Raw genomic sequence first — 16,569 nt, 5'->3', positions numbered from 1 at the left:
ATCTGCCCGTAAGAATAAGTCATTTAGAGGAGGAAATGCAGGAGCTTAAGACACTGCATTTTGAAAGGATTCCAGTTCACGTTCCAGCCACACTAACCCAAATTCCTTTATCTTGAAAATGTAGGTAATAAAACTTGCCTTACAGAGTTGTGTGTTAGGGTTAGATGACACATGTATCTCATTTATGACTTATAACAACCCCAACATGTACTTATTATTCTTTTTGTTTCTGTCTTTCCTACTTCAAAGGAAGGGGCTACACCTACCTTATTTATTTTAGTATAGTCAGTAAAAGCAGAGTATATACTCAATCAATATTTGTTGAGTAAAGGAACAAAAAGGGGTTCAAGAGAATTTCTGTGAAATTGAGAACAACATGGTTAAAGCAAACTTCTTTCATATATGCTAACACCACTCTAAATACTTTAAAATGCCCATTTTTCTTCTCTTGCACATTCTCTGCATATTTTTAATGCAACTCCTACCTATATCTTCTACTTCTTAGTCTTCATATCACCAAGCTACAGAAATATAAAGTATCTTCATGAAGTTCATGTATGATTTAAAAACTTGAAGAGCTTGGATAATTGTTATGATGAAATTAACCTTTTAAAAGCATACTTATTAAAGTTCAAACAACTACACACACTAAAGTGTATGTATTTTCCTATTTTCAATTCCTGTGGCAAATGGAAAATGGTTTTATGGAACTGAGGGTGTTAACTGCATTCTCTGCCTGGTCATCTTAAAGTTATATTTGCTAGAAGGAAAAAGTCCTTGTGTACCAGAAGGATTACTGATCAATTCTACTCTAAGTATAATCTAATAAAGGCTTAAAACTAAACATACATTATAAAGATAATGTATGGCATTCACTAGTCAAATTTTACAAGTAGTCACTGAAATTCTTCTAAATGCGTAAACTATAACCAAACACATAAGAGACAAAAAAAAAGCTCAACCGATTTCTTTTTGTCCACTTCCTGACTTTCTTTAGACCATAAACACCTGAATATGTAGTATGATGTGCCTCAAATATAGTTTTAAATAAACCTTTCTGAATCTCCCAATAGTTTAACAGAGGGTGATAACATGCATCTGAAGGACATGCTGGCTTATGTATGTATGTGTACATACATGTATGTGTACACTAAGCATATACATCACATGAAGACGTAACAGACTACGTGCCTACACGCATGAGTACATGCATGCACGCATGCACGCACACACACACACACAAACACAAATTTTAAAGAAATTCTGGTTCTCATCAAAGCAGTTTACTTTCAGCCAGTTTACTATTTCTGGCACAGCTCTAAATATACAGTAAGTGATTCGTAAGTACATCAATTGATCTGAATTGTGGAAATGAAAGTATTACCAAGGTAATATTAAGATAGAGCTGTGAATGAGAACAAAAAAGTTCAAAGTTACCAAAAAATATGTTCTTTTGTCCATCTAAAAATATAAGGAACCAGTTGGTCCTTATTCTCCCTCTCATCAAGTCATCTGTATTTAAACAACTGAGAGCCAAGGACTGAATAGATTTTGGTTTCCTGTAGTATGAAGTTTAGCTGCCAGACACCAAAGAAACAACACGAAACTAAAAAGTGTTAAAAAGCCACGTTGCACTCTTTGTTTTGGGAAACATATCTCTCAGGATCCTTGAAGAAGATTATGGTGACCCCATATGCCAGTGATGAGTGTGCTGGCCTGACCCCTGGGACTCCACACAGGAACACAGAGCATCCAGACTTTCCAACTGAGGACTTCCCCATCCCAGAAAGCACATTCTGCGGCCAAGACAAAAACCAGAGCCTCACAGTCCTTAATGTGGTGACCAACCACTCCATAGAGAAAATGGGTAGGAGACTGACAAGTGAGAAAGTGAGAAATCACACTGCTGATGTGGTGGCTTTGGTCAAAATCCAAGGTGGGATCTAGGCATTGGTGTCAGTGCTTGAATCATCATTGTGGTTGTGAGGAAAATATAGAGTACGTCCTAAATAGTTGAAGAATTGTGCTACTTTGACAACATTGAAAAAGCTGTCCTTGTGCCAGTGTTAGAAGATGACCCATGGAAATGCTGCCCAGGCAGTTCTAAAGCCATGGAGATCCCTAACTTTCCAAAAGCAATGGAAAGGAATATAAATCAAAAGACATTCTGCTCTCAAAACATTTTCTCTTTTTGTATAAATTCTGTAAAACTAGGTTTATAAAACAAAATACGTAGAAAACAGGAGCAAAACTAAGTAAACCAACTTGCAATCAAGATATTCAAAGTAACTAAAACTATATTAGAAACTGTAACTGTGTCTTCATTTTGACTACTCTCTGTTCTTGTTAAAATGAAAAGCAATCTGGAAATATCTATACATAACCATATACACAAATATACATGTATGAAACCATACTTCCAAATTCATATAGACAAGCCACAAGAGGGCACTTCAACAATGGAAAGAGACCATGAGGCTTATTTCCTTTAGATGCTTATTTCAGTACCTACTGGGCAACACATTTTCAAACTTTGGAAGAGAGACTCCTATTCCAAATTCTCTTTACTTTTCTACAGCTATAAGCTTTGCCAGATGCTCATATTTTTAAGAGTGTCTATCCATGTTCCAAATCTTCTTAACTAGAGGGTCAATGCACCTAGTATTTAGTAAATGAGTACTTACACTATAAAGATTTAAATAATGAACAGTAAAACTACCATGTTGTACAGAGAGTGTTGTAAATGTGTTCAGAGCCATGTAAAAAGCTTATGAAAACTTTGCTACCGAAACAGAGAAACCCAGTTTCTTTCCATCGTGATCACTTTAAGGTGCCTTATTTCAGAATATTTTTAAGTCTGGCATACAGGATAATGGTTCTTACTTTAACACAAAGTATAACAGTTCCATTTAATTACTATTAGAAATGAAATGCTAGGATCTGTACCTAGAGAGACTTCCTTGATCAGCTCAGCAGCAGCATGGCAACCCTGAACAAGTATCCGGGTCCAGGTCGATAGATCCCGATGCGTCTCCACCCGGAAGAGATGCATCTCAATGCCCTGCCGAGAGCCTGTCCTGGTAGCAAACGTAAGGTCAGATCCAAGTGAGGGTGATCGACATCCGGAGCCAGAATGAACCAACCTAGAACCACAAACAAAGATCAAAGGTAATTAATGCACTGTCAGAGGAAAATGTCAGCAATTTATGCTGATTAATAAGCAGAAATTATAAAAGCCATCAGCATTTTTTTTGTGTGTGTGTGGTACGCAGGCCTCTCACTCTTGTGGCCTCTCCCGTTGCGGAGCACAGGCTCCGGACGCGCAGGCTCAGCGGCCATGGCTCACGGTCCTAGGCGCTCCGCGGCATGTGGGATCTTCCCGGACCGGGGCACGAACCCGTGTCCCCTGCATCGGCAGGCATACTCTCAACCGCTGCTCCACCAGGGAAGCCCCATCAGCAGTTTTTAGATAAGTATATTTCAAAACAAGAGTATAGTCTTTGAAGTAGATATCATTCTGTTTTCCCATAAAATGACCCCCTGGTGTCACAGGCAGAACACTAGGCTGGATGGCCCAAGGCCCCAGTTTCCCATTAGCGTTTTTTATGCTCCCAAGAGGCCATGCGTATCAAAAAAAGATTCAATTTTGATTAAGGGCTTCCCTGGTGGCGCAGTGGTTGAGAGTCCGCCTGCCGATGCAGGGGACACAGGTTCGTGCCCCGGTCCGGGAAGATCCCCCATGCTGCGGAGTGGCTGGGCCCGTGAGCCATGGCCGCTGAGCCTGTGCGTCCGGAGCCTGTGCTCCGCAACGAGAGACGCCACAACAGTGAGAGGCCCACGTACCGCAAAAAAAAAAAAAGAATAAAGCTGAGTATATCATAAACTAACACATTGCAAATCAACTATACATCAATTAAAAAAAAAAAGAATAAAGTGGCTATAAACATCTTTGTATAGGTTTTTTTTAAATATAATTTTTCAACTGCCTTGGGTAAACCAAGGAGTGGAATATCTGGGCTGTATGGTAAGAAAATGTTTGTAAGAGACCACCAAACTCTGTCAAACTGGTTGTACCATTCTGCATTCCCACCAGCATTGTATGAGAGTTCCTGTTGCTCCAAATCCTCACCAGTGTTTGGTGTTGTCAGTGCACCGGATACTGGCTATTCTAATAAGTGTGTAGTAGTATCTCGTTGTTTTAATTTGCATTTCCCTGATGATATGTGATGTGAAACATATTTTCATATTCTTATTTGCGATCTGTATATTTTCTTTGGTGGGGCGTGTATTCATGTTGTCATTGGCCCATTTTTTAATGAAGTTGTTTGTTTTCATTCTTTTTTTTTTTCTTTGGCCTGTGCCGCGTGGCTTGCAGCATCTTAGTTCCCCAACCAGGGATCGAACCCATGCACCCTGCAGTGGAAACATGGAGTCCTAACCACTGGACGGCCAGGGAATTCCCAAGTTGCTTGTTTTCTTACTGTTGAGCTTCAATAGCTCTTTGTATTATTTTGGATAACAGTCATTTATCTGATGTGTCTTTTGTGAATATTTTTTCCTAGTCTGTGCCTTCTCTTCTAATTCTTTGACACTGTCTTTCACAGAACAGAAATTTTTAGTTTTAATGAAGTCCAGCTTATAATTATTTCTTTCATAAATCATGTCTTCGGTGTTGTATCTAAAAAAAGCCATTATAATACCCAAGGTCAACTAAGTTTTCTCCTGTTACCATCTAGGAGTTTTATAGTTTTGCAATTTACACTTAGGTCTATGATCCATTTTGAGTTAATTCTGGTGAAGGGCAAAATTTTTTTACATGTGGATATCTAGTTGTTCCAGCAGGATTCATTGAAAAAGACTGTATTTGTTCCATTGTAGCGCCTTTGCTCCTTTGTCAAAGATCAGTTGATGATATTTACAAAGGTCTATTTCTGAGCTCTCTATTCTGTTTCACTGATCTATATATTTGTCTGTTCTTTCATCAACACTACACTGTCTTGATTACTGCAGCTTTATAGTAAGTCTTGAAGTTGGGTAACATCAGTCCTCCAACTTTGTTCTCCAATTTTGTGTTTGTTCAATTTTGTGTTGTTCTTCAATTTTGTGTGTCTGGGTCTTTTGCCTCTCCATATAAACTTTAGAATCAGTTTGTCAATATCCATAAAATAACTTGCTAAAATTCTGACTGGGATTGCATTGAATCTATAGAGCAATTTGGGAAAAACTGACGTCTTGAAAATATTGTCTTCCTATCCATGAACAATGAATATCTATTTATTTAGTTCTTCTTTGATTTTGTTCATCAGAGTTTTGGAGTTTTCCTCATATAGATCTTGAACACATTTTGTTAGATTTATATTTAAGTATTTCATTTTGGGGGGATGCTAATGTAAATGGCATTGTGTTTTTAATTTCAAATTCCACTTGCTCATTGTTAGTATATAGGAAAGTAATTGACTTTTGTCCACTGATCTTGTATCCTGCAACCATGCTATAAGAGCTTATTAGTTCCAGGAGTTTTTTACCAATTCTTTTCAATTTTCTACATAGCTGATCATGTCTTCTGAAAACAAAGATAGTTTTATGTCTTCCTTTTCAATCTGTATACCTTTAACTTCCTTTTCTTGCCTTACTGGATTAGCAAGGACTTGCAGTATGATGTTGAAAGGAGTGGCAAGAGGGGAACATCCTTGCCTTGGGCCTGATCTTAGTGGAAAAGCTTTGTGTTTCTCATCATTAAGTATGATGTTAGCTGTAGATTTTTTGTAGGTAGTCATTATCAAGTTGAGAATGTTCCCATTTATTCTTAGTTTACTGAAAGTTTTAATCATGAATGGGTGTTGCATTTTGTCAAATGCTTTTCCTGTATCTCCTGATACAAGATTTTTCTTCTTCAGTTTGTTGACGTGATGGGTTACACAAATTCATTTTCTTTTCTTTTCTTTTTTTGTGGCAGGGTGGTCACACCATGCAGCATGTGGGATCTTATTCCCCTGATGAGTGATCGAACCCGTGCCCCCTGCAGTGGAAGTGTGGAGTCTTAACCACTGGACCACCAGGGAAGTCCCTACACAAATTGATTTTCAAATGTTGAACCAGCCTTGCATATCGAAAATAAATCCCACTTGGTTGTGATGTATAATTCTTTTCATACTTTTTTGGATTAGATTTGATAGTATCGTTTTGAGGATTTTTACATCTATGCTCATGAGAGATATTGGTCTGTATTTTTCTTATAATGTCTTTTGCTGGTTTTGGTATTAGCATAATGCTAGTCTCATAGAATGAGTCAGGAAGTATTCCCTCTGCATCAATTCTTTGAAAGAGACTGTAGGGAATTTCTTCCTTAAATGTTTGGTAGAATTCACCAGTGAACTCATCTGGGTCTGGTGCTTTCTGTTTTGGAAGACCTTACACTCTTCCCAAAAATTAACTCAAAATAGATCTTAGAGCTAAACGTAAAATGTAATAGTGTAAAGCTTCAAGAAGACATTTTAACAGAAAATCTAAGTAATCTAAAAAGATACAACACCAAAAGCATGATCCATAAAGGAAAAAAATGATTAAGTTGGACTTCATTAATTAAAAACATTTGCTCTTTGAAAAACACTGTTAAGAGAATGAAAAGACAAGTCACAAAGTAGAAGAAAATTTATGAAAACATATACCTGGTAAAGGACTGTATCCAAAATACACAAAGAACTTTTTTTTTTAAGAGATCACTTTTAAAAAAAAATAATTAATTATATTTCTGGCTGCACTGGATCTTCGTTGCTGTGCACGTGGGCTTTCTCTAGTTGTGGTGAGTGGGGGCCACTCTTCGTTGCAGTGCGTGGGCTTCTCATTGTGAAGGCTTCTCTTGTTGCGCAGCACAAGCTCTAGGCATACGGGCTTCAGTAGTTGTGGCACAAGGGCTCAGTAGTCGTGGCTTGTGGGCTCTAGAGTGCAGGCTTAGTAGTTGTGGCGTACACGCTTAGTTGCTCCGCAGCATGTGGGATCTTCTCAGACCAGGGATCGAACCTGTGTCCCCTGCATTGGCAGGCAGATTCTTCACCACTGCACCACCACGGAAGTCCCGACAAAGACCTCTTAAAACTCTACTTGCCTATTCAATATTCGTTTTCTCATTCTTCCTTAGAAATAGAAAGCTGCCTTTATCCTGAATGACAACATGCACAGATAAAAGAGTATTTCCCAAACTTCTTTGAAGAAAGAGACGTCCAATGAATTGCAAGCTGTTAATGGGTAGGATTACCAGAAAAGCCCCACAACTGGAGAACAAGGCAGCAGGTATGTGCCCCTTCTGTCCTTTTCCTCTTCTTCCTCCTGCCTACAATTTGGATATTATGGCTAAAGCTTCCAGTAACCATCTTGAGCCATGAGGCAACCTTGAAGGGTAGAAGCCTCTTGCTAAGGACGGCTGTTTTCTTTTACATAAGAAAGAAAAAAACACCTATTTTATTATTTTATGTTACTTTTGCTACAGAGTTTGCTTCCTAGTGATCATAAATATGCAAATGATGTGTTAAATAGGCAGTCAGAATATAAGTCTGTAATTCTGTCTGGAGATATAAATTTGGGAGTTGTCAGTGTAAAAGAGATATTTCAAGCTATGGTATCAGATACAATCACCAGAGGGACAGGGTAGTTGATAGAGAAGAGATCTGAGCCCTGAAATAAGCCAATGTTTAGAAATCCAGGGGACTTCCCTGGCGGTCCAGTGGTTAAGACTCTGCGTTTCCAATGCAGGGGGCCCGAGGTTCAATCTCTGGTCAGGGAACTAAGATCCCTTTTTTTTCTTTTGGCATGGTGCGGGCCAAAAAAAAAAAGAAAAGAAAAAAGAAATCTGTAAGATAAGTAGAGATCAACAAAGGGGAATAAGAAAGTGCGGACAGGGAGTTTAGTGGAGAACTGACAGAAGCAGGAGAAACCACTAAAAAAGTACAAAAAAAGGAGCTGCAAAAAATTTTTTTCAACTACTTTCAGTAATTATACTGTTGGTGATAATGTTGTAGTAGTAATAATAGTAGCACTATTCTGATATGTAACGTGGGATAAAGCAAATGAGCAATTATGGGATGTTCTAATGTGATCATCTCTGGTGTCCTTAAGATCTGCAATTCTGGATATGGGAAAAAGGAAAACCAGATGTAAGATAGAAGACGTTAAGTGATTACACTGTAGTCTCAAACTTGAAATGGAGTATCAGTGTGAACTCAACGATGTATTTTATGTTTAAAAAATATATATATGTATATATATACACTTATACATACTTCCTACCTCTGTCCATCAACAAAGGCCTATAAACAATAACTAATCCAATAGCAACAAATGTAGTTAGTGCCCAAATTGAACCTCCATCCCCTCAAAAAAAAAAAAAAAAGTGAGGCTTCTTGGAAAATGTCAGATCTAGAGCAGAAAATACACAAGTTAAGTCCAGAGTATTGTATCATAATGGATAATATGGCAATTCTCAAACACTTTTATATAAAAGTCCTGTCAAAAAGGCTGAGAAGTCCACCTGAAGAGCTACCACTGGCTAAAGATAGGACCATTTTTGAGCATCAACAAGGACAAACTACAATGGATATTAAATTTATAATTTCACAGTGATTTTTTTAAAAAATTGACTGGGTCCTCCAAAAGTTAAAAATGTTACCATATGATCCAACAATCCCACTCCTAGGTATACACCCAGGAGAGATAAAAACATCTATTAGTATAAAAATTTGTTCACAAGTGTTCATAGCAGTATTATTCATAATAGCCAAAAAGTAGAAATAGTCCAAATGTCCATCAACTGATAAGTGGATAAACAAAATGTGGTACATCCATACAATGGAATATTATTCAGCCATAAAAAGAAAACTTTGGAACTACTTGGTTACAACTCTTGACTCCCATTCACTTAAAATATGATACTACTCTACTACATTAAAAAAAAAAATGATGTGCCATCTTTTTACTTTAAAAAGTGAGTTCTAGGGACTTCCCTGGTTGCACAGTGGATAAGACTCCACACTCCCAATGCAGGGGGCCTGGGTTCAATCCCTGATCAGGGAACTAGATCCCACATGCATGCCACAACTAAGAGTTTGCATGCCACAACTAAGGAGCCCTCATGCCGCAACTAAGGAGCTGGTGAGCTGTAACTAAGGAGCCTGCCTGCTGCAACTAAGGAGCCCACCTGCCCCAACTAAGGAGCCTGCCTGCCACAACTAAGGAGGCTGCCTGCCACAACTAAGACCCGGTGCAACCAAATAAATAAATAATTTTTTTTTTTTAAGTGAGGTCTAGGAACCCCCTGGCGATCCAGTGGTTAGGACTCAGCACTTTCACTGCTGTGGAGTGGGTTCAATCCCTGGTTGGGGAACTAAGATCCCACAGACTGCACAGTGTGGCCAAAAAAAAAGTGAGTTCCAACTCATTTAGGGGGGGATAAGTAATAACGCCCCTTGAAATACTTTTAGATGTAAGAAAATGAGAGATTGAGCTAAGCATTTTAGAGAGAAGATTCAAATCAAGTATGGGACAGCAATGAAAAAAAGTAGAGAAGAGAAAAAACATTGGGAAACATAAGCAAGAAAGACCCTTAGAGTTTCTATCATATGTCATACATATTCTTCCCCATGAGATGTTCATGAGAACAGGGTTTCAAGATCAAAGCTAAGAAATGTGACATTCATGAACTAAAAACTATTTTCAGATAAAAGGGAAAGAACAGAGCTTCATGTGCCACTCATTCCTCATTGCTTGCATTACCACCTTAACCATCCCCACCCCGCCCACCCCCACCCAGTCCATGGAAAAATGTCTTCCACAAAACCAGTCCCTGGTGCCAAAAAGGTTGGGGACCACTGGTTTAAAACATATTTTAAAAATCCCTTCAACTAACAGTGAAAAACTTGCAACAAAGAAAATCTTAATCCCAGATGGCTTTGCTAATGAATTCTACCAAATATTTAAAGAAGAATCAATGCCAATTCTTTATAAAGTCTTCCAAAAAAATAGAAGAGGTGGGAATACCTCCCAACTCTTTCTATGAGGCCAATCCCCATCAAATTATTAGCAAATTGAATCCAGCATGACCAAATAAGATTTATCTCAGAAGTGCAAGGTTGGTTTAATATCCAAAAATCGATATTGTAATTGACTTACAAATTAATTTGATTTAAAAAATTATTTTTAAATTGACTGATAAATTGATAAGTAAAACCATATAAATAGACTAAAGGACAGAACCCACATGATCACTGTAATAGACATGGAAAAAACATTTTAACAAATCCAAAACCTTTCCAGGATGAAAATAGAAGGGAACTTCCTCACCTGGATATCAGTTTATCTATTAAAAAAACCCCACAGCTAACATCATACTTAATGGTAAAAGATTCAATGTTTTCCCCCTAAGAACAGGAAAAAGACAAGGATGCCTGCTTACGCTACTTCTATTAAAAATTGTACTGCGGACGTCCCTGGTGGTGCAGTGGATAAGAATTTGCCTGCCAATGCAGGGAAACATGTTCGAGCCCTGGTCCAGGAAGATCCCACATGCCGCGGAGCAACTAAGCCTGTGTGCCACAACTACTGAGCTTGTGCTCTAGAGCCCACGAGCCACAACTACTGAGGCCTGTGCGCCTCAAGTCTGTGCTCGGCAGTAAGAGAAGCCACTGCAATGAGAAGCACGCGCATCGCAACAGAGAGTAGCTCCCACTCGCTGCAACTAGAGAAAGCCCGTGAGCAGCAACTAAGACCCAATACAGCCAAAAATAAATTGAAAAAAAAATTGTACTGGAGGGAATTCTGTGGCGGTCCACTGGTTAGGACTCAGCACTTTCACTGCTGTGGCCTGGGTTCAATCCCTGGTTGGGGAACTAAGATCCTGCAAGCTGCACAGCACAGTCAAAACGATACATACAGGGCTTCCCTGGTGACGCAGTGGTTGAGAGTCCACCTGCCAATGCAGGGGACACGGGTTTGTGCCCCAGTCTGGGAAGATCCCACATGCTGCGGAGCAGCTGAGCCTGTGAGCCATGGCCGCTGAGCCTGCGCGTCCGGAGCCTGTGCTCCACAACGGGAGAGGCCACAACAGTGAGAGGCCCGCGTACCGCAAAAAAAAAAAAAAAAAAAAAAAAAGCTACATAAATAAATAAATAAATATTTTACTGGCGAGTCTGGCCAGAGCAATTAGGCAAGAAAATGAAATAAAAGGCACCTAGAATGGAAAGGAAGTGGTAAAAACTATCCCTTGTTTGCAGATGACATGATCTTGTACATAGAAAGTCCTAAGGAATCTACTAAAAACCTATTAGAATAATAAACAAGTTGAGCAAGATTGTAGGATATAAGATCAAGATATAAAAATCAGTGTATTGATGGAATACACTAGCAATGAACAATCCAAAAAGAAAATTAAGAAAATTCATTTACAATAGCATTAAAATTTAATACTACTTAAGAATAAATTTAGTGAAAGAAGTATAAAACTTGTATTCTGAAAACTAAAAAACATTGCTGAAAGAAATAAAAGAAAACCTAAATAAATAAAAAGATATCCTGTATCATGGATCGGAAGACAATATTTTTAAGATGGCAATACTCCCTAGATTGATCTACAGAGTCAATGAAATGCCTATCAGAATTTCATCTTTTTTTGTTTGTTTGTTTGCAGAAATTGACAAACTGACCCTAAAATCCATAGGTAAATGCCAGGGATTCTGAATTGCCAAAATAATCTTGAAAAAGAACAAAGTTAGAGGACTCACACTTCTGATTTCAAAACTTACCACTAAACTATAAAATTGAGAGTCCAGAAATAAACCCTCACATTTATGATCAACTGATTTTTGACAAGGATGTCAAGGGACTTCAATGGAGAAAGAAGTCTTTTCAATAAATGGTACTGTGATAATTGGATTTTCATATGCAAAAGAATAAAGTTTGACCACTACTTCACACCATATACAAAAACTGACTTCATTTGTATAAAAGAATGAAATGTAGAGCTAAAACTATAAAACTTTTAGAAGAGAACATAGGATTAAGTCTTTGTGACATTGGGTTAGGGAAAGCCTTCTTAGATATAACACAAAAAATGCAAGCGATATAAGGCTGATAAATTGGACTTCATCAAAATTAAAAACTTCTGTGCTTCAGATGACACTATCAAGAAAGTGAAAAGAGGGACTTCCCTGGTGGTGCAGTGGTTAAAAATCCTCCTGCCAGTGCAGGGGACATGGGTTTGAGCCCTGGTCCGGGAAGATCCCACATGCTGCGGAGCAACTAAGCCCGAGCTCCACAACTGCTGAGCCTGCGCTCTAGAGCCCGTGAGCCACAACTACTGAGCCTACGTGCCACAACTACTGAGTCCACGTGCCACAACTACTGAAGCCTGCTCGCCTAGAGCTCATGCTCCGCTACAAGAGAAGCCACCGCAATGAGAAGCCCATGCACCGCTCACCACAACTAGAGAAAGTCCACGCACAGCAATGAAGACCCAACATAGCCAAAAAAACAAAAAAACCATATCTTCACACAAAAAGTTGTACCTGAGTGTTATAGCAGCATTATTCATAACAGTCTAGTCAAAAAAGTGGAAATAACTCAAATGGCCATCAACTGATGAATGTGCTATATCCATACAATGGAATATCATTAAGCCTTGAAAAGGAATGAAGTTGTGACACGTGCTCCAACGTGGATAAACCTTGAAAACATTACACAAAGTGAAAGAAGTCACACATAAAGGGCTATGTAACATGATCCCACATATATGCAATGTTCAGAATAGGCCAAATCTACAGAGCCAGAAAGTAGATTTGTGGTTGCTTAGGCCTGGGGGAGGGGAAAATGAAGAGTGACTACTAACGGGTAAGGAGTTTCTTTTTGGGGTGATGAAAGTGTCCTAATATTGATTGTAACTCTTTGAACATACTAAAAACCATTAAACTTTCTACTTTAAATGGGTGAACTGTATGGTATGTGACTTATATCACAATAAAGCTGCTAAAAAAGTAACAGTGAAGTATACATATGGAAAGAAGAGGAGAAAGCAGTTCTCTTTAAAGTCATTAAACTATTCAACACTTTGTTTCATGACAACCACTTAATATAGTTTAATTTATTCACTTCTTCCAAAAATATTTTCCCTATTTTTAACAAGTCGAAGTAGATCAGTATAACAGAACACACTACCTCACTATAAGGAATCACTCAGCAGATAATGTTTTCCACATAGGATTTTTAAAAACTTGGATGAGAAATGTATACCAAAGATAAATAAATAAAATGGCTTCTTCTTAGCTTCATTGTAGGCTATATACCTGTAATATTTTTCTACAAATTTGCTGGTTCCTTCCTTTACTCCTCTAGCAGTAACCTGAGCAGATGACATCTAAGAGTAAATGGATGCTCCTTCACATTTCCTTTCATTGCCAGGGAGTCACTACTGGTTCAGATAAAAGACAAGCCTGTGTCTCTCAAGGAAAAGGCAGTTTCTTCTAATCTACCAACTGGTTTAGCCAAGTTAATTACTATAGTTCTCAACCCTGGCTCTACACTAGAATCACCTGGTGCACAGCTTTTAAATATTACTGATGTCTGGCTCCCATCCTCAAACATTCAGATTTAACTGGTCTAGGGTGGGGCCCAGTCAACCTTATTTTACTATAAGTTCTCCAGATGATTCAAATGTGTAGCCACAGTTAAGAAGCACAAAACTAATGGTTTGCCAACTTTTTGGTCTTCAACAAAGGAGGACCCTTTGTTGAGGACACTTCAACACTCTTAAAAACTGAGGGGGCTTCCCTGGTGGCACAGTGGTTAGGAATCCTCCTGCCAATACAGGAGACACGGGTTCAGGCCCTGGTCCGGGAAGATCCCACATGCCGCGGAGCAACTAAGTCCGTGCACCACAACTACTGAGCCTGTGCTCTAGAGCCCGCTAGTCACAACTGCGGAGCCCATGTGCCACAACTACTGAAGCCCGCGCACCTAGAGCCCATGCTCCCAACAAGAGAAGCCACCACAATGAGAAGCCCTCGCTCCCCAATGAAGAGTAGCCCCTGCTCGCTGCAACTGGAGAGAGCCCACGCTTAGCAACAAAGACCCAACGCAGCCAAAAATAAAAATAAATAAAGTAATTTATTTTTTTAAAAAAGTGTTTAAAAACTACTGAGTACTCCAAAACACTTTTCTTCATATGGATTATATTTATTGATATTTACTATAATGAGAAATTAAAACTGAGAATTTTTTTTTTTTTTTTTTGCGGTACGCGGGTCTCTCACTCTTGTGGCCTCTCCCGTTGCGGAGCACAGGCTCCGGACGCGCAGGCTCAGCGGCCATGGCTCACGGGCCTAGCCGCTCTGCGGCATGTGGGATCTTCCCGGACCAGGGCACGAACCCGTGTCCCCTGCATCGGCAGGCGGACTCTCAACCACTGCGCCACCAGGGAAGCCCTGAGAAATTTTTAAAATATTAATTCATTTAAAAATAAAAAATAACAAACCGGTTAGATGTTAATATAAATAACTTATTTTTATTAAAATAATATTTTCCCAAACAACAACAAAACATTAATGTGAAGAGTAGCATTGTTTTAAATTTTTTGCAAATCTCTTTAATATCCAGCACAATAAAAGAGAGCTGAATTCTTATATGTGCTTCTGCATTCTGCTGCAGTATGCAGTTTAAGTATGCCAAGCCTCACACAGCTAGGCAGTTGGACAAGGAAGGAGTATTTATAGCCTTTTCAGATAATTGTGGTTATCTTTCTGTCTACCAAACCAAAACTCAACAGCGGATTCTTAAAGGTTAGTTGCAATGTAGTATCTGAAAACTTATCAATAAAGTTTTCATATCCTGTTACATTAAAAATCCTTTGGTCTCTCTTGCAGCTTGAATAGATCTTTCTTACCCTTGCATGATTTTGTAGCATCATGTATTGGTCATTTGGAATATATTTTTTCATTGAGTTATGCACATTTTCCAAATGTTAAAAGCATTTTATTATATCAAAAAGTCACATTTGCTAGTATCACCAATGATCTCATCAGACAAGTCTTTAAGTATTGGGAAGCTATCAAACTCACAGAGACAGATACTAGTTTTCCAGAATTCTAATTTTTGTTTGAAAGCTAGAAATTTATAATTGTTAACAAATACCATCAGTGTTTTCCTTAAATGACAAATTCATTTTGGTTATTTTAGGAAAAAAAATGTCTAACAAATACCCAAGTCTGACCAGCCACAGTGTGTCAGCCAGTTGTTTTTTCAAGTGAAAAAATGGTGTTGCATGAAAAAACCCGCTGGTTCAGCTTGCAGCTCAACCACACATGCTTTCCTCTGCAGCAACTCTCATAACTCAGTATGCAGCAGAAGTGGACTCTGAGCACTTCCCACTTCATCTCACAGATTATTAACAAGATGAATACTCAAGGGTTGAGATTAAATAAACTAGTAATTTTTACTGCTTCAACAAAGACATTTTGAGGTTAAACTGGTATGTTTTCTCCCTGCAAGTCCATACAGTTTGGTGCCAACTGCCTTGATTCATGCTAAGGTACCAGCAATTTTACCAACCCTCAGTGCAAATGTCAACAATGAAAAAAGCAAACAACATCTTAGTATTACTGTGAAAATAGTTTTGAACTTACAGACCCCCTGAAGAAGGAATCCCCAGAGGTCCATGAAAGTATAATTTGAGAACCACCTCCCTGGGCTGATCCCTGTAGAACCAACATGCCAATTACACATTAGCTATCTCTGGAAGAGTTAAATAAGTTTCAAAACTACTCCACATATGATCCAAGTAAGACAAAGTATGAGGAAAGTGACAGGGTGTATTCTACCATATTCAGTTTGATTGCTAATCCCAAATCAGACATTAAAAAATAGAAAGTCCAGGAGAATTTTTCCTACAGATTTGATTATGAAATATTTGGCAGAGGGAATCTAATTCAAACCAGCTGCTGGACTCTTGCTGCACAGCAGTTGGTTAGAACACACTGCCAAAAGGCCCCCTTAGTGGGGAAGCCAGATGAGCTCATGCAAAGGTGTTTCAGCAGCTTTTACCCTGTTAAGTCCCATAAGCACAACACCACTCAATTTTCCACATCATAAAGTAGCCACACTTTCTCTGGATCGTTTTCTTTTCCAGTCAAAGAAAGATTATAGGAAAAGACTACAAAATTCACATCCTGCAAAATCCACGGCACCTATATCTATTTTTCTACCTGTATCCTGTACCTGGCTTTAACCTCAAGAAATGTGTAAAATAAAAATAAAATAAAAATCCTCTTCATATATCACTTTCATGTTTTTACTTAATTCCTCAACCATCCCGAAATATCAGCTATTAAGTAAACACACACACACGCTTTTGGTTTCCAAGAATCTATAAATGTGCAAGCCAATATAAATGGTTAACTCATGTTAATTTATATTACCCTCACAGTGTTCTTTGATTTTTAAAATTTATTTTATTTATTTTTGGCTGTGTTGGGTCTTCATTGCTGGGCGCAGGCTTTCTCTAATTGTGGCGAGCAGGGGCTACTCTCCGCTGAG

The 16,569-nt window shown here is 38.6% G+C and overlaps 1 protein-coding gene across 1 annotated transcript in view; it reads right to left on the bottom strand.

The window, feature by feature from the left end:
- SNTB2 (syntrophin beta 2) overlaps positions 1 to 16,569 on the bottom strand; it is a 100,263-nt gene that overhangs the window by 17,954 nt on the left and 65,740 nt on the right. The window contains exon 5 of the mRNA XM_030863523.3: positions 2,947 to 3,143. Coding sequence (XP_030719383.1) covers positions 2,947 to 3,143 — 197 coding nt within the window. The remainder of the gene's footprint in view (positions 1 to 2,946; positions 3,144 to 16,569) is intronic.

The sequence above is a fragment of the Globicephala melas genome, chromosome 19 (genome assembly GCF_963455315.2).
Source record: "Globicephala melas chromosome 19, mGloMel1.2, whole genome shotgun sequence".
Lineage (NCBI taxonomy): Eukaryota > Metazoa > Chordata > Mammalia > Artiodactyla > Delphinidae > Globicephala > Globicephala melas.
The sequence above is the reverse complement of the archived record's forward strand: the minus strand, read 5'-3'. Positions and strand labels throughout refer to the sequence as shown.